The 26,687-nt window shown below is 28.5% G+C and overlaps 1 protein-coding gene across 1 annotated transcript; it reads left to right on the forward strand.

Moving 5' to 3' along the window:
- The first annotated feature begins 944 nt into the window (after window positions 1–944).
- LOC142322386 (protein KRTCAP2 homolog) lies at window positions 945–25,786 on the forward strand. The gene is made up of 5 exons (XM_075361410.1): window positions 945–1,038; window positions 8,750–8,904; window positions 12,794–12,857; window positions 13,905–13,971; window positions 16,243–25,786. Exons 1-5 carry the CDS (start codon window positions 1,035–1,037, stop codon window positions 16,349–16,351), a joined length of 399 nt encoding a protein of 132 aa, XP_075217525.1. The 5' UTR covers window positions 945–1,034; the 3' UTR covers window positions 16,352–25,786.
- Window positions 25,787–26,687: the final 901 nt, after the last annotated feature.

A 26,687-nucleotide genomic window follows, 5' to 3' on the forward strand; every position in this document is an offset into this window, starting at 1 on the left:
ATATTTGATTTCTTTCATTTCAATGACAACACTATTAAAAAAATAATGTAATTAAAAATTGAGATTTTAATGAAACCTTTTTTAATAATTTCCTTATACTTTTTGCACAAGATACCAACCGCCTTAATAAATCTAAGGTTTTCGTTTATGGTTTATTACATCTAATACACAATACAATAGCGTGAAACTACTTCAGATGTCAACATGTTTTCAAGATTCAAAAATGGGATTTCAGATCTTTGATGGTGATGATAAATCTTGTAGACTATTTGTTAGTAAGTAATTTTTTTTTAATAATTTCCTGAGTTTAATGAATGTTTGATACTTTTGCTAAAAATGTTCTTATTCCTAAAAGTATGACAATTTCCTATCTATGAAACCAAACCATAATGCAAGAAAGGTTTATGCTTATATTTCCATTTTTAACAAATCACCAAACTACTTAATTATCTAATTATTTAATACTAACTTCCTACACACTCATTTAATGTGCACATATGGATACTCCTCAAGTGCTTTTCAATTAATTACTAACCATTAAATAAATAATTTAAAGCCGTACATAATGATGAACCAGTTTTTAGTTTATTTATTATCAGCTTGTAGTTGCATCTAGTTATTTTATAATTTTCTTCCTTTCTTTAATTAATTTTATGTTTTGACTTTCACATTGTTCTTTTTGACTCTTCTAAGCTGCTCTTGGAATAGTTCCATTTTATTACCTATGGAGTAGTATATCTTCTCTACATGAAGTTATGTGAATAATAAATAATTATTATCCGACCAGATTAAAATATTACATTATTTAAACGTAATAAATGAAATACTGTCAACATTAGTTATACGGTAATTGCTAACCAACTCGGTAAATACCACAACTAAACGTGAAGTAAATATTATTCGAGGAACGATGAAATTCTAATAACACTGAATAAATGTGTGAAACTGTGGTTGGCTGTTGCGCGAATTGTTGATGTGTTTTTGAAATTTGTATGGTCCCCATCAGCCGGCAATAGAAAAACATAATTTTGAAAATGGGTATTTATTCCTTTATTTTATTATAGTGTTTCATAAGTTATTGTTAGACTAATTCGTGTTTACTTAAATCGGAAGTATTTAATATGAAGTTGTTCTCCTAACCTAAAAAATACCGCCAATGATGAAAGTTTTAGCTTGGGGTTATTAAAACCAATTAGAATTGATAACGTTAATTTACTTTAGTGAACAGTGTAATATTATGTAAATTTACCATTTTCTTAAAACAGTATTACGAATCGTGTTTTTATCAGGTTAATTAAACCTGATAGAGCTGTTGCAATACATTTTCTGAGGAATGGTGTGGACTATGCCTGGATACTTTCAATCCAAAGTTCTAATGATTATGAAAAGATATTAGATCAAACCTGTGATTTCTGTTCTAGCAAGAAAGCAAATTAATTGTCTTATTATTTTGGACAAATATTTTATCTAACTATCAGGATGGGTGCCTTTAAATTAATTATCTTCTAGGTGAGGTTATTTGTCTGTGAATTGGTCACTTCATGAATTTTTCTCATATTACCAGCAAACAGCAATATTATAAATAATTAATTTAAAATCAGGAGATTGGGAGTGTGTACAAATATGAGCACCCTTCAGAAAGTAAAGTAATGAAGAATTGGTTTAAATCAACCAAATAACTTGACAACAAAAAATTTAGACAGTGAAGAATTGATTGTTAATATCAAAATTGCATTGTTTAAAGCAAAATTACTAGTTATATTCATTTATTAACTGTTAAAAAATAAAATCATTATAATGATACTTTCAGTGCTAATTAAGCATTCTGATTTGCCTGAACTTTAGATTTGTTTAGTTCCATTATCTTTATAGTTGCTGTGGTAAATATGTTTTATTCAACAGGGATCTCCTTAGATTACTTATATTGCAATTTTTTTAAAATTATTTTCCATGACATTTTAAATAAATTTTATCCATTCAGTGACATTCATGTTCATTATTATGCATTCTTTTTACTTGTATTTTAAGAGATTTGTATATTATGTTTTTTTTCATAATCATTCCTTTCTCTCCTCATGGACAGGCATTGTGTTTCTGATGTGGCCTTTCTGTTTTTTAAGCTCTTAGAATGTATGTTTCTGCAATATTAAACAAACCTTTTGCAGTTTGAGAATACAGCATTGTAATCTGTAAACATCCAGATCTTTATAAGTGCTGGTATGTGGTTTCTTTTAACTTGTGTTTATTTAGTTCATCCTTTATAAATTTTCTTGTATGTATGTGTGTATGGACTCATCAGGTATGATGAAGTAGGAGGTCATGCTTTACCCACTTAACACCTAGTTGCAGGTGGAGCTTTTTGTGCAGCTATTTGGGGTCATGTTTGGTAGGGGAGGCTGAGCTGCCCCCATCAAACCACAGAAATCAAGGATATAGTAACTATTACATCTTAACACCCTTACCATAGGTGTAATGTCCATCTAGACAAAACCTTCAAAGGAATAGAGATAAGGGTAATAGAAATAGGTTGATATTCTACCAATAGAGGAAACTTATAATAATAGTGTGTCTATTTCCAAAAATAAACTTTTGATAAGATATGACAATAATCTTGAATGGCATTTACATTAAATAGCCATTCAATAATAATATTTAGTAAAAATTGAATTAAATAAAATAAATAAACTTTTAGTTATTGAATACAAACAGAAAAATAAATGTTAACAACAAAAAGAAAACCTGTACCAACACACAATTTGGCATGATGGAATTCATCTGCCAGATTCTTTCTACATATTATTTATTATAAAGTGTTGCTTATAATTTTAAAATTTTAAAAAACAAATGAGATATCATTATCTTTCCAAATAATCAATTATCTATATTACACTACATATCATACCCAACTCTCCCTGAACATCTCCAATTTTATACTGCCAACCAGTCTGCCGTTCTTTTATTTTGTTTTTTTTTTCAAGGTATAAAAATAAGAATAAAAATATTAACAATAATAAAAAAAATAAAAATAGAATGGAAATAAGAGAGGTTAAGGTGCTCTTAATTTCATGTATTTGTCTATTTATTCCAATAAATACTATCAAAAAGTTTTTTTTTACTATTATTCTTTTATTGTTTCTACTTATTTTCCCAATTTATTTACTGTTAATAATTAAACTTCCCAACTAGCCATTTTCGGTATTTTTTTTTGCTTCCCAGATGTATCCCACCAGTGTGTTCCAGTTATTAACATTCAAGTAATCATTTACTTTGTTCTTGATTGTAATTCAACTAATTACAATCAAACCATTTTCTTCTGATTTCATTTAATACCAGGCAAATACCTATAAAATGTTTAATACCTTCTATCACATCAAGCTTGCATAATGCACATTGACGTCTGTTTCCTTCCCTGTTAGATGCATTATTTAAACTAAGTAGCCCACACTGTGTACTAAATAAGGAATCCATCACTATCCTATCATACTCATCCGATATATAAATCTCGTCACCAAGATTAAATAACAGCTGTTTATACAGAATGTTACACTCGGCTCGCTGTGCTCTATTCAGCCACAGAGTCCTCAAATATTTTCTGCCATTTTTCCTGTTATGTAATTTAGTTAATCCCTCCAACATTTCTGGTTATTAGATAGTGGGTATCAAATTTATTTCTTAACTCCTTCCAATATTTAAACCATCCAACCTCTCTTGTTTATGGATGACCTCAGCAGATTTTTTGGGCAACTTTTGATCAAGTAATTAAAACATAGTTACCGTGTAATTCAAAGAAAATAACTGTACATTCTTTTCCATATAAATGGCATAATTTGGCGTACTTGAGGAAATTCCAAAAAAAATTTTTAGAGCAGATCTCAAAAATTTCAAAGTCTTCCACCATTTTATAATCGCAAACTTGTGCTCCATAACCCATTATCGCTCTACACATGGTATAATATACTGCCCATTTAGCTTAGGTATTTTGTTTTCCACTAGAAAATTTCCCTCAACATTATTTAATGCAAACTTTGCGAGTGATATCCTTTCCCTTCCATGCGTCTTATAAGCCAACAATGGTGTTAATATAATTCCTAAATATTTGTAACTACAGTATTTACATCAGTTCTCTTTCCACCCCACCATCAGTTTTCTTTACCACCCAATTTTTCCCCCTTTCTAAAAACCATTATCTTTGACTTATTAAAATTAATGTCAACCCCCACAACTTACAATAATTTTTGAAGTTATTGATCATTCTTTGAAGATCTTTAGGGTCAGACGACAGAAGGACAATATCATCTGCATACAGCAACACTCTTACATTCAAGCAGTCAACAAACACACCTCCACCCAACTCATCAGGTAGGTCATTTAAAAACAAAAAAAAAAGATGTGACAGTAAACAGCCCTATTTTAGACCATTAAAAGTTTCAAAATCAGATGTTAAACCCTAACTGCTTCATATGATTTTGCATCCTTATGAAATTCTTTCAAGTTGGTAATAAATTTATAAGAAAGTCCCAAATTACACAATTTATAAAACAGCATCTCTCTGTTAACTTTATCAAAAGTCGCCTGCAAATCAATAAACAACATACAGTTTAGCCCCCTATTTTTCAGTTTTAAATATATAATGCTAACTATTTTGAAAATATTATCATTTATAGAGTACCCCTTACAGAATCCTGCTTAATATTCACTCAATAGTCGATTACTGTGCATCCAATTATCCAATCGATTTAATAACATCCCTGTAAACAGTTTAGCTAATGTATTCATAAAGCTTATTGCCCTATAATTTCCCACTTCTGATATATCCCTTTTTTTTATAGAGAGGAGAAATAATTGACTGGTATTGATCCATGATGAAATGGAAGGTTAAAATACTTTATAACTAATTGTAAATATTCTGTTGGAGCTTGTTTAAAAAACTCATATGGGATTCTGTCATTGCCAGGGCCCTTATTAATTTTATCTCGTTTAAGGAGATTTTACATTCTAACAAGCCGTCGCGTTAGCATGGCACTGCATAGCTTATCGGATTACAGGTTCCACCCAAGTAAAGGAGTTTCTGGAAATGCACCGACCAGTCCTTAGGCTTTATTTGCAAGTAGTACTTAAAACTTTGTGATTAAATTCTCTTACACTTTCCCAGAAATCCCCACCATCTCTTGTTACCTTAAGGTCACAAATAATTTTATCATAATATTCTAATTACAAGTGCGTAATGACTTAATTTTTAGCAGCACAAAAATATTCTTCCTGCACTCCATTCAAATTATTTTTTCTATATAAGTTATTTTTCTATACAGGATAGTTTAAACACCCTTGACTTCACAGCACCACACTCTATCAAACCCTGATTTTTTTATTTTTATGTGACCTCTATAACCTGCCAAATCACAGACTAAACTCTGTAACAAAGAAACAGTTTCGTTAAACTATCTGAGGGATTTCTACCACAAGTAATGATCTATTACATTACTCTGCCTGTAACTAGATTTCATACCCTCACTCCATCTTAATTTTGGGAGGAGTGGTAAAATTTCTTCTATATCTTTCGGTCGCCCATTAATGATAACTAAATTATTGTCATCAAAATATTCCATTTCTCCTACAATTAAGTACCCTATCCTTTGACAACCTCGATTCAGATATATAACTGTCCAAAAATTGTTCAGGCAGATGTTGTTCATTAGCCGTTCTCCCATTCTGGTCCCCAACCAAAATAAAGTTTTTATCATGATCATATTCATAAAAAAAAAATTATAATCTTAAAAAGTCATGTTCCCACTCATTATCATTTGCCCCTGATAAATAGACAAACAGAATAAAGTAAATGTTATCACCTACAGATATATTATTACTTTCTTATCCCCAATTTTAAAAAAATCCAAAACAACTTTAGACCAGTTTTATATCTTATTACTATTCCCCCCTTTGCTCTACCAAAAACATAATGACGAACTGCCAGCTCCCAACATAACACATATTCTTTTATATATTTCAACCATCCTCTCTTCATTAAAAGTTACCATTAGACAAAAAGTGTTAAATTATTTTACATTATTAAAAAAGGCAGAACTCTTACCTTGCAGACCAGCATTATTATAACACAAGATACCTAGGAAACGTGTCTGGCTGATGACCCTTTCTTATCCTTTGTTGTCTTCCTTCTTGTTTGCCATCCTCGCCCCCAGGTAGGTAAAATCTTGGTTCAACTCCTTGACATTAGTTGAAGACCACCTTCACCACCAGCCATCAATTTTTCATCTTCCCAAGTAAACACTATCTAGTCCAGTTGTTTCATTTTAGTATACCCCCTACATCCTGCATCCTTAACAATTTGTTTTACATATATTTTGACGTTGAAAACATTGCTTACCAGCACAAGTTTTTCCATCTGTATGTCCCTCCAATATTAAAGCGACTATTCCAGGATGCCTTAATATGTGGCCTATAAGACTGTTTCTTCTTTTAACTATATTTTTCCAAATGCTTCTCTGTTCATCAATCTGCCACAACACCTCTTCATTTGTCACTTTATCCACCCATCTGATTTTTAATATTCTCCTATAGCACCATTTCAAAAGCATCTAATATTTTTTTTCTCAGTTACTTTGATCGTCCAAGTTTCACTTCCATATAAAGCTACACTCCAAACATATACTTTCAAAAATGTTTTCCAGAAGTTTAAATTAATTTTTGACAAGCAAATTATATTTTTGACTGAAAGCTCGTTTCACCTGTGCTGTGTGGCATTTTGCATTCACTCCAGCTTTGCCTATCTTTAGTAATTCTACTTCCCAAATAACAAAATTCTTCTACTACTGTAATCTTTTCTCTTCCTATTTTTATGTTCAATGGGCCGTGTACATTGTTTCTGCTACATTACTTTCGTTTTGTTCTTGTTTATTTTTATGCGGTAGTTCTTGCATAGGATTTCATCCATGCCATTCACTGTTTCTTCTAAATGTGTTTTACTCTCCGGAAGAATTACTACATCATCAGCAAATTATAACATCTTTGTCTTTTCACCTTGCACTGTTACTCCGGATCTATATTTGTTCTTTAACATAATTAACTGCTAGTTCTATGTAAAGATTACAAAGTAACGGGGATACGGAATATCCTTGTCAGACTCCCTTTCTTATTACTGCTTCTTTCTTATGTTCTTCAATTATTACCGTTGCAGTTTGGTTCCTGTAAATTTAACAATTGTTCTCTTATCTCTTACTTGAACCCTACATTTTTTTAAATTCAGAACATTTTATTCCAGTCTACGTTAATAAATGCCTTTTCTAATTCTATAAATGCCATGTATTTTGGTTTGTTTTTCTTTTATCTTTCTTCTACTATTAATCTCACTGTTAAAATTGCTTCACTTGTCCCTTGTCCACTCTCCTCTCAATTCTTCTGTATAGAATTCTAGTTAAGATTTTTGATACATGGCGAGTTTAGCTAATTGTATAAACAAATATATATATTTTTATATAAAGCAATTAAAATAAATAACTAGTTGAAAATAATTTTCTCAAAAGACACATTTCATCAAATAAAATAAAAATTTACTGCCTAAAAAATTTAATACATTTTTGTAAAAATAAATTTTGTTCAAAATACTTAAAAATATTCTTCCTTAAAAAATTTTCAGAATGACTTATTTTCATCATAAACATCTGGCCCAAAGATAAAGTGATGAAAATTTGTACACATGTTCTTACAGTGAAAGTGCACAATAAGAAAGGATTTTTGAAATTCTGATTTTAAAGGGTTAAAATCGAGTAATGAGATTTATTATTTTTTGAATTTATCTGTAACAAATGATATCTACTTGATTTTTGGTATTGTAAACTTCATGTGAATATCTAAAAAACAATTTTTAGATTTTTTGAAATTCTGAGTTTAAAGTGTTAAAATTACTTTTTAAATTTTTTGAAACCTGGTTATTTTGTAATTTCTTGCTAACAAAAAGATATCTACCTTATTTTTGAAGTGTGTAATCTTCATTTAAATTACTAAAAAAACAGTTTTTAGATTTTTGAAATTCGACTTTGAAATAGGTGAAGAAAGTTAAAAATATTTTTTAAAAGTGATTGCAAATTTTTCCCATTTCTGACTGTACTAAATGAGATATTAAGTAGATTTGGGTTTGCTAACCCTCTTTAGATAAATATCTAAAAACAATTTTTGGGTTTTTGTTTAATTTCAGTTTTTTAAGGGGTGCAATGGTGTAAGGCATGACGTCTCAATCAGCACAGCCACTGCCATTGTTATTGTACATACGACATGACTAGCTGCATCTGCCTTCTGTTACTTGATTAAAAACTACGAAATAAAAAAACTGACCGTGACACGAACGTAATACATTGCAGGCAAAGCAGCAAGGATGCTAGTTTTAGTTATGTATTCAAAATCAAGTGAATACTATGGTGCTTAAAATAAAAACTGAGAATGTAACATGAGCAAATAAGATCGGCCACCAGTAGTGAGTAAATTAATTGAATCTTTATGAAAGAAGTTTCAGTTTAACTCTTTAAAACTTGGATCTTTTTCTAATGCTACAGAAATTTTACTTTACAGTCCCATTTGCAATTCTTAATTGTCATGAAGTAAATTAAATTATTACTAAATAAATAGTGTACCAGTAACAGAACTATTTAGATTTAGCTAAAAAGTAATTAAACCTTAAATCTGATTGAGATTTTAGATAACTTGTTTATTATTGTATCAATTATGTTTTTATTTGTAGCTATATCCAGTGGAACATCATTCATTCTATCTTCAGTATTAACAGTGCTTCTCTTCTCTGGTATGCAGATGTATCGCCAGTGGTTAGCATCTTCACAGCTGCATACCATTTTCGGTGGCTATCTAGGATCATTACTATTCATCTTGAGTTTAACTGTATCCTTTAAATTGATATTGCGTGAAATTTAGTATATTTTTAATTATAGTTAATTTCTAATTGCTGTTTTGTAGAAAGTTTTAGATATTTTATAATTAGAGTATGTTTATTGTTAGAAAGACTTAATACGTTACCATATATTGTATGATTTAATTTACAATTTTTAGAAATTTATAGGTTGATAAAGAGTTTTAATTTTAAAACTTACTTACCAGGTGTGTAAATAAGAAACCGGAATTTTTTGTATATAAAGTACACATTTATTCTCTGAAAATGATAAAAAATATTTTATTTGAAATATTGTCCGTCGTTAATTATACATTTTTCCCATCTCTCTGACAATTTTAGAATGCCACGGCAAAAAACTAGCTCATTTGATGCAAACCAGTCATCAAACCATTTTTATACATTTTCATAAGAAGTTAAGGGCTGCTCAGCAAATGCGTGTCACATCGATGCAAATAAATAGTAGTAAATACTACTTAAAAGAGCCAAGTCTTTTTAGTAAGCTGCATGCAAAAGTATTTCCCAACTGAATGATTCAATTGTTTCCTTGACCGGTTTTGCTGTGTGTGATGGTGCATTGTCATTAAGCAAAATCACTTTGTATGCCTTTTTCGATATTCTGGTCATTTTTCACGCAGTGCTTGATTCAATCGATCATTTGTTATTGGTAGCATTTAGTATTAAGGATTTCACCAGGTTTTAGCAGCTCATATTAGATCACACCCTTCTGATCCCACCAAACACAGAGAATTGCCTTCTTTCCATAGTGATTTGGTCTTGAAATCGTCGATGGTTAATCTGGAGTTATCCATGATCTTTTATGCTTAGGATTCTCGAAGTATATCCACTTTTCATCACCTGTCACAATTCGATGACAGGTAAATAAAAGAAATGACTTTCTTTTATATCTGGCAAGCAGCATTTTGCAAGTGGTTTTTTGTTTTTCTTGTTGTCTTTCATTCAGTTCATGTGGAACCCATTTTCTCATATTCTGGATATTTCCCATGGCTTTCAAACATATAGAGATGTGTTACATATTATTCATCCGCGAGTTGTTGTTACGTTTGAGTATCATTCTCATCCGACAGTGCTTGGAATTCGGTGTCTTCAAACCTTTTCGGTGGTCTTCCATGTTGTTTGTTTCTCATGTCAAAATCGCCACTTTTGAATTTTTTTTTAAACCACTCAAAGTACTGTGATTTACCAAGAGCATGCTTACCGTAAGCTTCGACAAGCATTTGTTGCGATTCAGCAGAAGATTCTTTAAATGGTAACAGAAAATCAATGCTCTCCGCAAATTGTAGTTTGTAGGTACAAATCATAGTTTATAGGTAAAATATGCCATTGTATGAAACTTGTATTTTTGTGAGTTGAAAATCTTTCTTAGGTATCAAAGAAAGAAAATGGCGCCAATGATGTGGTTTGATGGTAACTACATTGACAGCTAGGACCATCCATGGGCAAATTCTGATTTCATATTTACACACCTGGTAGATACATATATTCCACTTAATGTTTAATTTTGTCATGGATATCAAAGTTTCATCTAAAGATATCAAAGTTTTTAAAAGACTTTGAAGATGGTGGTAATTCAAATTGTTTTACCTTGATCAGATTTTTGCACAATGATTAAACAAAGACTGAATTAAAGCAAATTTTATAATTTTCAGAAAGGTTTTCTGTATATGTTATGATAAAAAGTTTTTGTTTTAGATATTTGTAAAAAATATATTTTAACTCTTTCTGTAGCCCTAAAATGGATTCCCATCTTTGATTATTCTCTGGATATATTACTTAAAGAGCAAGTAAACATGAAAATTTATGCCTATTTTTATCGTTTCATTACTTTTTTACACTATTTTATATTTTACTGCATAACACATTGTTTCCCACAAAAAAGCATTACATTAATTAGTTACAAAATTCTGTCATAGTCTTTTCTTGCTGTGTAATCTTAATGTATAGGGCTGAATATAATTTGTGTCTTAAGTGGGTTTGGAACACTTTTATACAAAACTAGCTGTACCCTGCCACGCTTCGCTGTGGCACATTGTGATTGCATGGATGAGAAATAAGAAACAAAACAAAGCATATGTTTCATAGAAGTTTGTGGATATACAATATTTTTTGTTTTTCCACTGTCTGTGTAAGATATAAAGGCTATCTGGTTTGCCGACTCGGGAACACGCAACATACACAAGTCCATGTGCATGTCCATGTCCATGCTTTTCACATGGACATGTGAAAAGCAATCCGCATCTAAACCACTCAATTCTAAAGATTGACCTTGAGCTTTATTGATTGTGATTGCAAATGCCAATTTAATTGGGAATTGCAATCTTTTAAATTGAAATTGTGTATCAGTCGGGATCATGGTATTCGAGGAATGAGGACATCTTCACCTTTGAAAGGCCCCGTTAAAATCGTTGCTTCCACTATGTTATTCATAAATTTCTTAACTGCAAGTCGCATGCCGTTGCAGAGTTTTAGCTGATTAATATTCCGCAACAGTATAATTGGCACACCTATTTTTAATTTTAATATGTGTGGTGGCATCCCTGGCAGATCAAGTGAGTTTAAAAATTCCGTTGGAAAATTAACTACTTCATCTGCTTCCACAACGGTGTCTATCGACTTATATGTAATTTCCTCACTTTGAATGCTGGATTGAATAACATTATTAAGTTGATAGACATCTTTATTCTTTGCGGCAAGGATAGCGCATTCACTGAGCCAATCGTGATTTCTATGATTAATTTCAATATCAGGAAATACTTTTTCGATCAGTTCTTCTTTCGATGTTACTAAATTACAAAAATTATCAGGAAATGATATTCGTCAAGACATCTCATCGACTGGCAGCTGTCCATTTCCAATGTCCAGTAACTGTCGTGAGAATACCTCAGCTGATGGATCATTCTGCAACTGGACACGCATATTCGTAATCAACTGCAATGTACGTACGTGTCGCCACAGTGTTGAATATTTCAGGCAAGCATTTATTTCATCTGCTGGTGTTGATCGAGAAATTACAGGCAATGTTGAATATTTAATTCAGATTATATAATAATCTGAATCAGATGCAAGTGGGGATCTGTTTTTTTTTTTTTTTTGTTAATAAACAATGTAATGAGGAACAGGTATTGTTTCACATGTGACTGCGATTGTCGTTAGCTAATATGGCAAGTGTTCCCCTTGCTTCCATTAGATGGCGCGGTCACTGCTACACAGCTGACCATTAAAAAAACTGTTTTCTCGCGGTCACGGGTATGTGATGGATGCGAAAAATAGATAAAAGCAATCTTTGATGCGGGTTATATATCGTGCTAAAATTTGAGCTCAATCGGTGCAGAACATTTTGAGTTTCTGAAGCGTACACAAACGAACTTAACATTTTTATATATAAAGATTATACTCAGCATGCAGTGAAGAAGGCATAAAGAAACTACTTCATTCCTCACTCTCCTCAGTCCGCTTTTCATGAAATCTTGTGATTCTTGGAAATAATTTTATCATTTTTTGAGTGATTTTGTCTTGGGTCAGATATCTACAACTCTGGGCCGGCCTCCGTGGCACGAGTGGTAGTGTCTGAGCCCTCATTCACTTCATTTGTGATTAATTACTGAGATTCAAAGTTAAGAGGTATTAAGTAACTTTAAAACCCTGATATTGCTTTTTTGGTGCACAGTGAATATCATTTATTTTTATTCTTTTCTGTTCTAGAGATTAAGGGAGAATAATATTCAATACTTTGCTGTGTCTTAGGGAAAAGTAATAATTCATTTGTATTGAAAATAGTATTTAGAACTATCTAAATAAGGAATTCCCTAATAATCTCTCTTATAAGTGTTTTTGTCATTATTTTCCTTAATGTAGCAACAGGCTGTTGGAAATATTGAATCTGCAGCATTTGGTAAAACATTCCAGACAAAACTATTTCCAGAAGGTAAGTAATTTATATTATATTAAGTAAGTTAAAAAATATATTTATGTTTTTAAGTTATTAGGATTTAAGAAGAGGAGGAAAGGAAGAGGGGTGCATTTATGCCTATGGCATGTAATCTTTATTATAATGAAGTGGGTACTTAGTTTGTAACCCTGTTTCAAATAAATTTTGTCTCTTTTTGGAAATTTGAATTTTTTAGTTTGAGGAAGAGTCAAATTTATATAAGTTTCTTGAAAATCTGAAATGTCATGTTAATCTGTAATTCGGTAGTAGTAGTAGTAGTACTACTCATTGCTTTAAGAGTGGCCCAACAAGTGGCAGCACAATACCAGAATGCAACACAATATTGCAACAGTTTTTAAAAACAATAAATTTGAAATTAATACCAAGAGGAACAGCTCTTTTTAGAATTTTTTGAGTAGTGAAGGGGGTGAAACCCATTAAATTTGACCAGTGAATGAAAGTTCAGTTTAGTGATGCATGTCTAACATGAAGGCAAATAAGCAAACAACTCTGACATTCCTAGACAGCTTTTGTTCTGTAACAGATTCCTTCACCAGGTAATGATTTCAGAGGTAGTTGGAGCATTTAACACTTTCGTGCAGGAACTGTGAATTCCACCTTGGGTATAGTCATGGATCAGCACATCCTATATATTGTTCATGAACTTCAATAAAGTGGATAGCCACACCAATTAGCAGAACTAAATTAACTATGTGTTGATGCCTGTGAGAAATTTGTATGGTGCTTTGGAATAGAAGGCGCGGATGGCTTCCTAGGAAAAAATTGTCGTTGGGGATGAAACTTTGTACAAATAGGAATTTGTATAAGTTTCATCCCTTGGTTTCTGGATAATCAAAAACCAAGGAGATAAACTTGTTGTAGGTGGAATTCTCATGTTTACACTATCATGTTTCTTTATGGTAATTTATTTCTTTAATTTTATTTATTAAAAATGCATTATCTTTTACTAGAGTTTTTTATCTGTGTGTGTGTGTGTGTGTGTGTGTTTTTTTTAATAATGTTTTTATGTATTTTTTATTTCAGTTATATTATGCCTTTTTACTTCACTGCTGGCATCAGGAATGGTTCACAGAGTATGCAGTACTACGTGGTAAGTTGAGAATATACTCTTTGTCAACAATTTCATTAGCAGAGAAGTTACTTTATGTTTGGCTTATATTTTTAATTATTATAATTTTCTTATTTTTTACTTTTCACTTAATTATTTTTTACGCTCCTCAGATTTTACTACAGCTAATTAAAAATCACATAGATAAAAAACTTTTTTTTTACTATTTTGGTAAAAGTTAAACTTTGAAATGGTTATTTCTTATTGTTGAATGTAATGTTACTGACTTTAGTATGTGTTTTGTAAATATGAGAATGCATTTGTATATGTAAACAGTAATAATCTTTCTTTTGTTGCATTCATGTAATGAGAAATATAAACATTTTTATTTGAATACCCTCACTTACAAAAAAAGATTAATTAATTATGTAGAAGGCAATATTCTTATGAATAGTGTTTAGTGGTTTTAAATAAGTTGCATTTTGTTTTATTTTTAGTGTTTGTAATAAATTTATTTTATCCTCATTCATTGTAATTATTAATTAGTTATTATTACATTGTACAAAAAAAAGAAAGTAAATAAGTAGTTTTGTACCTGAAATTTGACTTCTTTTAATAGGATTTCTCTTGTACAACAACTGTATATACACACACACATCTTCAGTAGTTTTTTTGAAGACCCAACTTTCATTTCCCTAATACCAAATCCTAAACTACTTCGACTAATCTATCCTTGAAAATTCTGTTCATAAGGTCTTTCCAGAATCAACTGAGTTACATTAATACCTTTTCCAACTTTCTGTTACAATATCATTTGCACCCTATCCCACTTAGTTCTTCTAATTGCACCTTTTGTTACTTCATGTCATTACTTCAGATTAGTTTTAGTTTTTTCTGTGTTTGAACATGCTTCAATTGTGTAAGTCAGTATTCAATGTAAGTCAGAATCTAAAACAATAGTTTTAGATTCTTACTTTCATCTCTTTATTAAAATTATTATTATTCCATAACACACCTTTCATTCATTCCTCTATTCTGTTAGTTTTCACAACTTTCTTTTCTACTTCTCTTTGTACATATCCAAAACTTCTGAATAAATAACCCAAATAACAGAACTGTGGTTGTTGCTGAACAATTACATTTACTATTATTTAACAATCCTTACTTCCTTAGTGATTGTCATAACTAATTTTATCAGCTGAAATTGTATTATAAAATTTGCGTGCCTTCTTGAATCCATGAATTAGTGATGATTACTCTACTAAAATTTCAAAATTGTCTGTAGAAAGTTGTTACATTTACTCTGCTTTATATTAGGAATAAATGGACTATAAATGTCATGGACTTTTATTCGTAATATAAACTACAATCTGATAATTATAATCACACAGAATTAGAGATCTGCTGATGTGTTCCCTTCTGTATTTCAGTCTCCTGAGATATCTTTTATAAATTTTACCTTAAATCAGGATGTTTTTATTTTTTAGAATTGTTTAACTGAATGTCGTCAAACATTTTAAAAGATATCTGCATCTTTTCTTTACTCCTGAGCCTTTTCCATACTTATTAATTAAAATTATCTATCGTAACTAAAAAATTAATAAATATAAAAAATGTATGTAGGAACTTAAGCACTTATGAGATAAAATGAAAAACAATTAGAAAATTATTTTTTATATATATTAAATATTACTGAATCAGTGACCATCATCAAAGTCAGTGATTTTCAGATTGATTTCTTCTGTTATCACTCAAAACTAATTCAGATGACCACCAAATGTTTGTATTCCTGAACACTTGGAGAATTTTTATTGTCATTTCATTATGGTTTTATATACATGCGTGTTGTAAGACTTTAAATTTTGAAATAGTGTTTCTTCATACATTGTCAAGGTTCCCATGCTTTCCTGGTTGCTATATTGTATATATCTTAGTTAAAGTATAATTTGAAGGTCCTATAAAAATCTAAAAAAAAATATTTTGTATTTTTTTCACATTTTACTTTCTCTTAGTATAGTTTTTAATATCTAATCACTAAATTTCATTCAAAATAGAAATGTTTCATTCTGTTTTTGTAGAAAACATTATACGATTTTTAGAAAATATTAACTTCCTTATTTAAAAAAAAAATGTTAGGGTTACTTATATTTCAGATATATCATTTTCATTGTAATATTTTTTATGTTCATTTTATAAAATATGAGATTCATGCTATTATAAAAATAATACAACACTTCATTATATTATGTTGGCGATTGGCGATATCTGTTATATATCTCTTAAAATTAATATAATTTTTTCCTTTTTTTCTAGTTTATTGTTTTCACTGGTAGCATTGTACTACATTAACAGAATATCACAACAAACTCATGCAGTACCAGTACCTGTTCACACAGTACATCAAACTAAGAAGAAAAAGTAATGTACTTCATTTATAAATCTTTTTTATTTTGGATTATTATATTGAAAAACATACCTTTATCAAACGTATTCTAAAAAAAAATAAATTATATATTTATATTTTAATATTTGTATCTGAAGTGAAGATGTAGATAACCTCCTCAGAATATTTGAAGTTATATTGTACATCATACCCTATATCATTTAACTAGCTAATTATAACTTTTTTTTTTTAAATGTTACATTTATATAATAATATAATTTAAAATGCCCAGATTCCAAGAACAAATAAATACTGAGTTAGTTTACAAATAAAAATTATTGAAAACAAAGTTATTACAGAAATATAAACTCAATTTTATAAAGGTTTTACAGGGTGTGCAGTCTGCTATCCAATAACGTAACAAATATTAATTACAAACTTAAAATAGTACTGCTTATTAAAAAATAGATATATGAGGAGCTAGTAAATTAACTTAAAATTAAAATTGATTTTATGAAATTGGCTCAAATGAAGCACAAAAGACTGCTTGTGTATTTATTGTGTTGATGTAAGTCAACAATAATAATTTTAATTCTATTAGAAGAAAAGTAAGAAACAAAATCATTGCAGTGTAAGGTTCATTGACAAAAACTCTTGACCAAAATAAGCATTAATGTTAGATAAAAATTAGAAGAGTAGACTTTTGCAATTATTTTTGATAGAAGAATTTCGCACTAAAGCAGTTAACTTTTTTCATTCATACAAATATACATTTTACAGAAAAATATGATTGATCTATTCACATACTTGCAATTTATTTCTGATTTCTTTTTGCATTGTTCTGGAAACTGAAAAAAATGTTAATAAATGTCTTCCATTTTCAATTTTGACTCATCTAGACTTCTTTTCTATACTAGTAACGGACTGTAATTATCTATCTCCTTTTATTAATGAACAGGTCTTCCCCACCTTTTAAGTTCTGTGAATTGAACTTCTAAACGAGTCTTCCTCGTTTAGTGTGGTAATACTCGGTCGCCATATCGTCTTGTTGTACTCGTCAGTGTTTCGTGATTTCACAGATTTCTATGATTGTTTTGCCTCGTTTCTTTGATAAGTTAATTTTAAATTAGTGTTGAAAGTGGTTCAGTTACTACAAACCAGCCAAATTTATCAAAGCAGGATATTTCCAAACTGGTTATTACAAATTTGTGATGCTCCGTATTGTTCATTTTCTAGTAACAAGGTGTTACCTCAGCATTTTCTGATACACCACTGTAGATTACGCCAAGGATAAACACTCAATTGTTTATCCTCAAATTTTGTTACATTTAGTGACTCAAATTTTGTTACATGTGAACTGGATGCAAGTTTGTGTTTTGAATGCCTTTGTAAGTAATACAATTACTGTTTTTTATTTATGGATGATTAAATAATTTGATTTTCAAAAAAATGTCTCAAACAGGAAGCTATTTTGTATGAAAATATTTGGACCATTACGTCAATAAAACCAACATTCAAATATTTAGTGAATTTTTCCTTTTAGAAATTAGAACTTCATTTGATCATTATGAAACAGTTGCATGCTGTGTAAATAATCATTAGAACACTAATTATAAAATATTTGTAAAATGCATAAATTTGTTAAGTGCAGAGATAAATTTTTATTTATTCATGAACTGAATTCATATTACTTTTCTTAAATTAATCTAAAGAAAATAATCCCTGAAGTGAAATTATGATTTTGGACTTCTTTGTAATTAATATTGTGATTTGATCTAGTAATATTTATTGCTTTTGTATTCCTTCATGTAGTGTTAATAATAATGTATTTAGTTGTTTAAACTGTTATTAGACTCGTATTTAATATAAAAAATTTTCAAAATGATTTATTGAAAAATTTATATTTATGTATTTGTCATTTAATATTATAATAGATATGTTAATTCAGCTGATATCCTTGTATAAATACTGATAGGATTAAATTAAGTTTATTTTGTAATTTCATTTAATTTTTTAAGGTTATGATTTAAAAGAAAAGGTTGAAAGTTATTTGTTTTCTAATTAAAGACCAATACTTTGGCAAAAATGAGCTACGTTTCTATGTTTTTGTTAATTTTACCCAACAGTATGTATTTATTGAAAAAATATTGTGAAAGTCAGTGTTCAAGAAGACAATGTACCTTGAAGGTACATTTTCAGTTTTTTAAATTGCCAATTTCATGAACTGCCATAATGATATCACTAAGAACTACCTCTGTATTTAGATCATTATTTACTCTGTCTACATATTCATTAACATTTCAAATAAAGTCTTCAAGTTTAATTCATCTAAAAAGTATTTTCAGTTATGTGAGCTTGTCCCAGTAAATCTGGTAAATTTAATGATGATTTTTATTGTTCATCACTTTCATTAACCAAACACTCAAAATCAGATAAATTTCTGTAGAAAATTTTAAAAATCTAACTTTTATAGTTGCCATTATAATTGTGTTAAATTTAATTGTATGGTATTACAGTTGTTATAAAATGTTTTTTATATCAATCTTGTTTGTTTCTTCATGGTGAATTAAATGTTCCTTTTAATTAGCTAACATATGAATACAATAAAAATTCATGCATCAAAATTCAACTTAATATAAACTAATTAACAAATATATTATGCGATTGTTTAGTACTGAGATATAGAAGAATGAATCTGGTAGTAAAACACTACAGTAAGTTATACATTTCATCAAAAGTTTTCTGTAAATTTGAATAAAAGTTTTGTCACCATAAAGAAAAAGAAACAAGATTACAATTATTAAATTAAAAAAAAAAATTTATAGAAAAAATGAAATGCCTACGTAAGAGAAATGATTATTAATTAAAAAAATAAATTATAAAACTATAAACATAGATGATTATTGCTCTCTAAAGTGGATATATAAAAATAATTAGAGGTAGTGTAAATCTAATCTCATAAAGACCAGGATTATACCAGATTGTAAAGTAAATGTGCAAAATGCTATAAAAACATTTTAAGGAAAATATTGAAATATTCACTCTAAATAAAAATGCAGTTTATTCTGTTGTGCTTCAGAACAAATTAATTATTGTTGGTTAAAAATTAAATATAGACTGAGGAGGTTAATTTAAATTTTATAATTAGAAAATTTAATGATAATGAAAGAAATTTTTTTATTTAATTTTGAATACTCTTACTTAAAGGTAATTGCTATTATTAAAGAACAAATTGTTGTGCAACTGTAGTTATATTTTGATATTGATTATAATTTATATAAGTGGTAATTTTATGTGTTTATGTATGATATTATTAATAACATGAATTAATTGTTAAGCATTCATTAGAAATTCTGATTATCTGTGGTTTTTAATAAGAATGCTTTCTTGTATAATTCTATTGTCATTAAAAGAGCAAAGTATATTAGAAGTACTAAGTACATTTGTCGAGGAGTGTGATGGAAATATGTAGAACTAGATTTATTACCTTTCTTAATAAAAAACATTTTAATTCTAACATTTTTCCTTGCGAGTTTTTTGACAATCTTACAGTTTTACTTTAACTTTTTCAGCTCTGTGAAATACCTGTTTTGATCGTCTATCCTTGTTTTATTCTGTTATTGATATCAATAACTTCCATAATATTGCTTAATATTAACATTTCAGATGCAAATTCTAAACCAATACATGTATAAAATTTTATTTGAAATAAATAACAATTTTATCTGGAATTTTATTTTAATGTCTTGAGTAGAATTTTAAAAATAAATATCCAAGTATAAAAATTAATATATTAATTAGTATAAGGTATTAAATTATAAGTATTAAAGTATTAATTGGCATAAAATTAGCATAAGCTTAAAATTTTGTAGTTCATAATTTAATATAAACATGTTTCTTTTTCCCTTTTTTCCCCATGGAGTTAACAGTTTTTGGGTACATACCTCTAGATCTTTTCCTGTAAGGCTCTGTGGCATTAGTATTTATGTTGTATGATCCTTTGTCTGTAGGTCTAGTGACTATGAAAAAGCCTGACCTTGGACTTTTTTGAGTGCTATTACTTAAAAGCTCAGTTTGGAACTTTTCTATGTAAATGCTTTAAGACAATAGATTTAAAGCTATAATTGAGAACTGCTCTTAAAACTTTATACATATTTTAATCACACTTCTTTATCATTAATATGCTTACTTGGTACTCATGATATGTATTGAACAAATACTGTTCTTTTTTATGTTTTTTACTATCTACATCAATGCTACTAGGAAAAATGTGCTGACTAGATAATCATTCATTAATTGTATCTTAATGATCAAATTGGTTTATTTAAATTGTAACAGAGTTTTTGTACAATTATCAAACTTTCTGAACAAATTATGGTAATGCTGTCTTTGGATAAGTTAGTTAAAATTATTGTTATTAAAAAAATAACTGTTAAAATAAAAGTTGATTACTGACAGAATTTAAGGTATTTAAATAATTTTATTGCATTTTTGTGTTTCTTAGTTAAAAAAATTTTTTACTAAAATTTTAGCATTATTTTAAAAATTTATGTTGGAACATAAATGTGATTGAGTACTGCAAACGAATTGGCAGTACTCATTGGAAAAATTATATGCATGTAAATTTTAAAGTAACTTAATCTTGATTTTTGTTTAAAGTAAATTTTAATATTTTGAAGAGTTACTATAGTTTAATGAATTGTTACAAATAAATTGATCAAAACATTTTAATGAGCTAATGTACATCTGAACAAACAGATTTCCATGACTAGTAAAAAGATATTAAGATAAAGATGTATTACATTTCTGGTTATTATGTAATTTGTTTTTGCAAGTTATTTATGTTTTATGGTAAGGGTTTTTTTAGTACTTACAGGATCGACAATGAAGATAAATCTCTCTGTATTTTTAATCTTTTTTTTTTATAATAGTTTCCTAATTCTAAGTCATTTTTTTATCTAAAAATATTATCTCAAATTAAAATACGGGACTTGTTTACTACTAAGTTTTTAATGTAATTATATAAATTGCCTGTTTAAGAGTATTCTTATACTTTATTTCAATTTTTGTGTAAAGAGTTTTTTTAACAATTTCTGATTCACTTTGAACATTAGAATTGTTCTGCCATTTAGGTGACGGCAGTAAATGTATTTATTCATATAAATTTTATTCTATTTAAATTTTGCCACTGTATTGTACAAATTTTATCTTGAGAATTGTGAAAGTTTTTAAAAAAATATTTAATTATTTTTATCCTGTATTATGTTTTCAAGTATGAATTTATTTTATATATTTAAAAAATATATTTATTTAGAAGATGTATTGCATTGTAATTTTTTTCCTGTATGAAGAAAATATCAAGATTTTTTCTTTATTTCCTGATCATAGTTAATCTTCCAGTGTTTTTCAAAAAATGTATTAAATCATCTTCAATAACTTATAAGTTATAAGTATTAATTTCTCTAAATTTATTTGGTATTTGAATGTACATGCATAAACTGGTGAGAAACAAGTCTGTCATAAAATTCATAACTTGCTACCTCTACTAATAAGGTAGTCTGACTTCACTGTAATGTACCAATATTTTACTATAACAAATGAGCTAAGCTCAACAGTTATTGAATTGAAGCCTATTAGAGTAAATGCTCAAGAACTTAGAAGAAATGAACATTTTTAATGTTTATAAAAAATACATTTTTAAAACTCTGCATATTCCGATTGTTAAAACAAATTTATATTTTCTTCCAACATTCTTTCCTCTACTGAATATTATATTTAATCAATTATAAAATCAGAACCACCAAAGATTATTAATAGTAAGACATCAACTATAACACTTTCAAAGAAATTATTACATCATCAGCAGTATTTTACTGCAGTGAAGGTCGAGAATTTTACTGCTGACAAATAATATAGTGCTAGTGCTTAATTACTAAATGACAAAGCACTGTTTGTATATGTAATTTTAAATTTTAATTGCTAATGATGAAGTGATTACTTTGAAAGTGCTAAAGTTGCTAAGTGTATCTTCCTTTTAATGTACTATATTTGGTGGTTTTGATTTTATAATTGAAGTTTTATATATATATTATATAAATATATATATATATATATATCAGCCGGTTTGGTCTTGCTTTAGTTGCCTTTCCTGTCTAGCCGGAAACCCTTGGTTATAGTCTAGATCCCCTATGTTCATTATACTTACGCATGTGAGAATAATAATGATAAATAGAATTGAAGTCTGTTCAATTATTGATAAAAACTATCAGTGTATTGTAGTTTCTTCAGAGCAACAGTTTGGTCATACAGAACCTGAAATTTTGAATGATCTGAAGAATGTGGGTTTCAGAATAGTTTGCCTCCATCTTAAAAATAATAGTTATTGCTGGTTACATTTCCTTCGTATGGGTAAACTTATATTTTGCTCAGTTCTTAGTCTTACCCAACAAATGGTTGTAGGAGGTGTGACCTCGTTTCTCATAATTTTTTTTTTTAATTTTATGTTATTTAATCAAGTAACCAGAGGCAGGTGCAGCCAGTTGTATCGCACATACAGTAGTAACTGTGATAAAGGCTGTGTTGGTTGAGTCATCGTTCACTGTCATACCCTTAAAAGATTGAATTAAAAAAAAACTGAAAATGGTCTTTAGATATTTATCTGAAGAGTATTTACAAGCCTAGAGTGAATATCTCATTTATTATAGTCAAAAATGGGTAAATTTGTTCTTCCCTCTAAAAATAGTTTTTAGATATTCACATAAAGATTATATATGCACAAAAAAAAACCAGGTTGATATTATTTGTTACTGAGATATTACATACAATACAAATAAATTATTAAATAAAGCAAAAAAGAAAATTTTTTTATGAAGTACTACAAAAAGAGTATTTTTATCTACATTAGTAATAACTGCTGTCTAACTGATATGATATTTAGCTTTAGGCTATGGCCTGAGTGCAGCAGACTGTTTTGTGAGGCATGCAGTGTTGCATGTTGGAGTACAATCTCTGCTCTGAGTAAGCAGTGTTAACAGTAGCAAATAGGAGTGCCAGTAGTATAGGTCATTTTCTGTGAAGAGAAAGATTGTGCTTTTTTTAAAATTGTTATTTTTGAGCCAAAGTTGAGTCATTACCTTACAAGGTTTTAAAAGAAAGCTCATATATGAAATCTATTTATTTAATTGAAAGAAAGATCAAATTCCAATATTGAAGAAATAAAATTTGAAGAGGTTACTTAATGGTATCTTATATTTTCATATTTACAAAAGTAAATATTATTATGTGGACATATTAAAGTTGCACCACAGAAATCATTTCCTTGAAACATTTACAGAGGTTGAAAAACTCAAACTGGAATGAATCAAGTGCTTATTGATCTAGCTGGCAACTGTAAAGCACACTGTACCCACTTCATTTTAAATTAATATTACATCCCTATACTAATTTGTACAGCATACTTGACCACGCTTTGCTGCAATCTTAGCATACTTTAAACTAGCATTTAACTTTATACTGAACTGTAAAGCAATATTATATCATTTTCTATTAAAGTAGTGTTAATATCTTTAATAAACACAAATAGAAATACTATTGTGTTATTCTTTAGTATTCTTTCTTTTTTTTGTTTAGTAGTTTATTTTTATGGTAAATATTTATTTTTCATTGATTTATGTGCTGGTTTTGCGTTATGTTTACTTTTTCTGATTTCCCATTATCTACAGATTATGATTATGATTGTTTACCTAGTGAGAAAATGTAGATTTATTTGTAGAATGTTATATTCTATAAATATTTTTTCAGTATTTTCTTTTGTTGATTTGTATTATTTTATTTCACCGAATAAAATTTAAGTATTTTTTATATCAGTAGTTAATTTACTGATATGGGTTTGCTTGCAAACAAACCCATTTATGAACATAGTACACATAGTTCTACTATGGGTACTATTTGTTTGCGAGTACTATATGATAAGATGATGTACTGTGTTTACTAAATAATTATTTATGAGAAATATTTATTTATGATTTTTGTTTGACCATGATCTAAGAAAAATCTTATGTGTTGTTCATGTTACCATATCCATTGTAGTTTTACTGATTCTGAAGAGTGAATATTTATCAATGATTTTGCAGATCATTGATTGATATTCTTTTGCCTGTAATGTGAATTATACTACTTTGATGAAGTTGTCTGATATTTTGTAAAAAATTTATTTTTTTCTTATCTTTTAAACAGTTTAATAATATTATTGTGATTGCAAAGGGGGTGAAAGTATTTGTATAGTAAATAGACAAAATATAGTTTGAAATGTGTAACAAAGAACAATATTATATTGTTTTATCATAATATATAAAGTCTCTGGATAATGAACATGTATGTAAATCATTGCCAACTTATATCAAGTTGCTACACTGTGATCTTTTATTTTTAGGATATAGAGTAATATATTATTTGATAAAAACATAATAGTAATGTACAATTAGTATTAGAATTCTTAGTATTAATATAGTTGTAAGTATGAACAAACTGATAATTAATTGTCTTCATTACTTTTATATTGTACTCTATGTGGTGGAGAATCCTTATTTTTTTAAAAAAAGCTTACAGTTTACAACTCCAGAAACTACTTGTATAATGTCAGTTTTTTATTTTCTAAAATTTGAATACTTATAAAAAATCTTGAGTGAAAATCTAATTTTGTTCTTGAATATCTTAAATATTTGTTTTTGTATTTTTTACAATTAGTTTTGATTAACGCTATTATCAATCATTTTCTCATCGAATATACTGTTTTTACAATTATGACCACCCTCCATTTTGTTAAAATCTAATATAAAATGTGTCATTCTTTCTGTTAACTTTTAGTTACAATGTTTTTGAGATTTGTTACTGTATTTACAATGATGACAATCCCTTTACTTTATTGTTATAAAACTTAATACTTTGCAATCTGTTTTTAACCAAAGTTAATTCTACTTGCTGGTATTAGATTCTATAAAAGTTTATAAAATATTATTATCAAAATTATTTTTGTGATCATAGATACGTGATTGTATTAACAAAAAACCTACTCTGTTAATTTTAAATGAATATTAGTTTTATTTTAATTGATACACACCTTAAAAGTTTCTATTTATGATCATCCATTAATGTTATAAACTCAGAAATATATTAAAATATTTGTATTTTTATGCAAGTTTAACATATTGCAAATATATAATTGTTTATAGTATATAAGTACTTAATGTTAATATAACATTAATAATAATAAACTAACAACAATATCAGTCAGAAAGGCCAGTACACCACTGGTTCAATCATTGTTCATTCATTGATATAAAAACTTTGATTCTGCAGTGTAATAAATTTTATACATTTAGAATTTCAACAGTTAATTACTTACTTGTTAATGCCACAGTGTATATTGTTTTCATCTTTACTTTTGAAATAAATTTTTTATGTACTTTCCTGTTATTCATTGTTTGCTCATTTATAACTTTGTGGTAGATTTTGTATTGCATTATATGCTCTCCACTTCTCTGATATGATAATACCAGCTAGAATAATCTTGAGTAAAAGGACATGACTGCTGCACTTTGTTTTCTTCTGTATTTAAAATACTCGCTGTTGTAGAGGAATGCAATATCCATTTGAAATTTGTGGTAGAAAATTAACTTTATCAAATTCAATCAATGTTCATATATTGAATTTCTTAATTATCTTGCAAAATTAACTTTTAATAAATAACTTAATCAGTCTACAATTGAGGTGCTGACATGGGAAAGGTAGTAAATCCTAATAAGTCAATTTTACAGGGGAATGAAAAAACAGTTCTGATGTTACTAAAAAAAAAAATTGATTTTTAGTTTAAGTTTTATTTAACACATGTGGTAAGGTAAATATATATATATATATTTTTTTTTTAAACTTTCAATTGTAATGAACAAAATTAAATTTTTTAAATAGAGAATATAAGCTTTTTATATGCGTATAATTAATCAGAATGGTAAGAGAAGGTATCTTAAAATGTTTGTTAATGCTTTCACAATTGATATTATGATCCATTTTTGTAATATTTGTGCTTAGAACAAAGCAAACTAGTTTAAAAGGAGATTCAGGGTACAGTCATTATCTTACATGAGGGTAAGTATGCATAGGAACGCTGGTTACAGGTTGCTGACAAGCGACAATCTGCTAACAGGCATGTGCCACTGTATTTAAATCAATCTCTCACTGTACACACTGGAAGAGCAACCTGTGCACTGGCTCCTCATGCAAACCAGCTATTTTTGTGTTCCTGCTTCACTGGTTAGTTGGTGGCTGGTTGCCATTGAGTTTGTTTTATCGAGTTAATATTTTTTCCCTAAACATATTG

Source organism: Lycorma delicatula, chromosome 3, assembly GCF_047948215.1.
Source record: "Lycorma delicatula isolate Av1 chromosome 3, ASM4794821v1, whole genome shotgun sequence".
Lineage (NCBI taxonomy): Eukaryota > Metazoa > Arthropoda > Insecta > Hemiptera > Fulgoridae > Lycorma > Lycorma delicatula.

Excerpts from the sequence above, each read along its gene's own strand:
- LOC142322386 (XM_075361410.1), top strand. Across the intron at positions 8,905-12,793 it reads TATTCATCTTGAGTTTAACT|GCTGTTGGAAATATTGAATC; the intron begins GTATCCTTTAAA and ends ATGTAGCAACAG. Across the intron at positions 13,972-16,242 it reads AGAGTATGCAGTACTACGTG|TTTATTGTTTTCACTGGTAG; the intron begins GTAAGTTGAGAA and ends CTTTTTTTCTAG.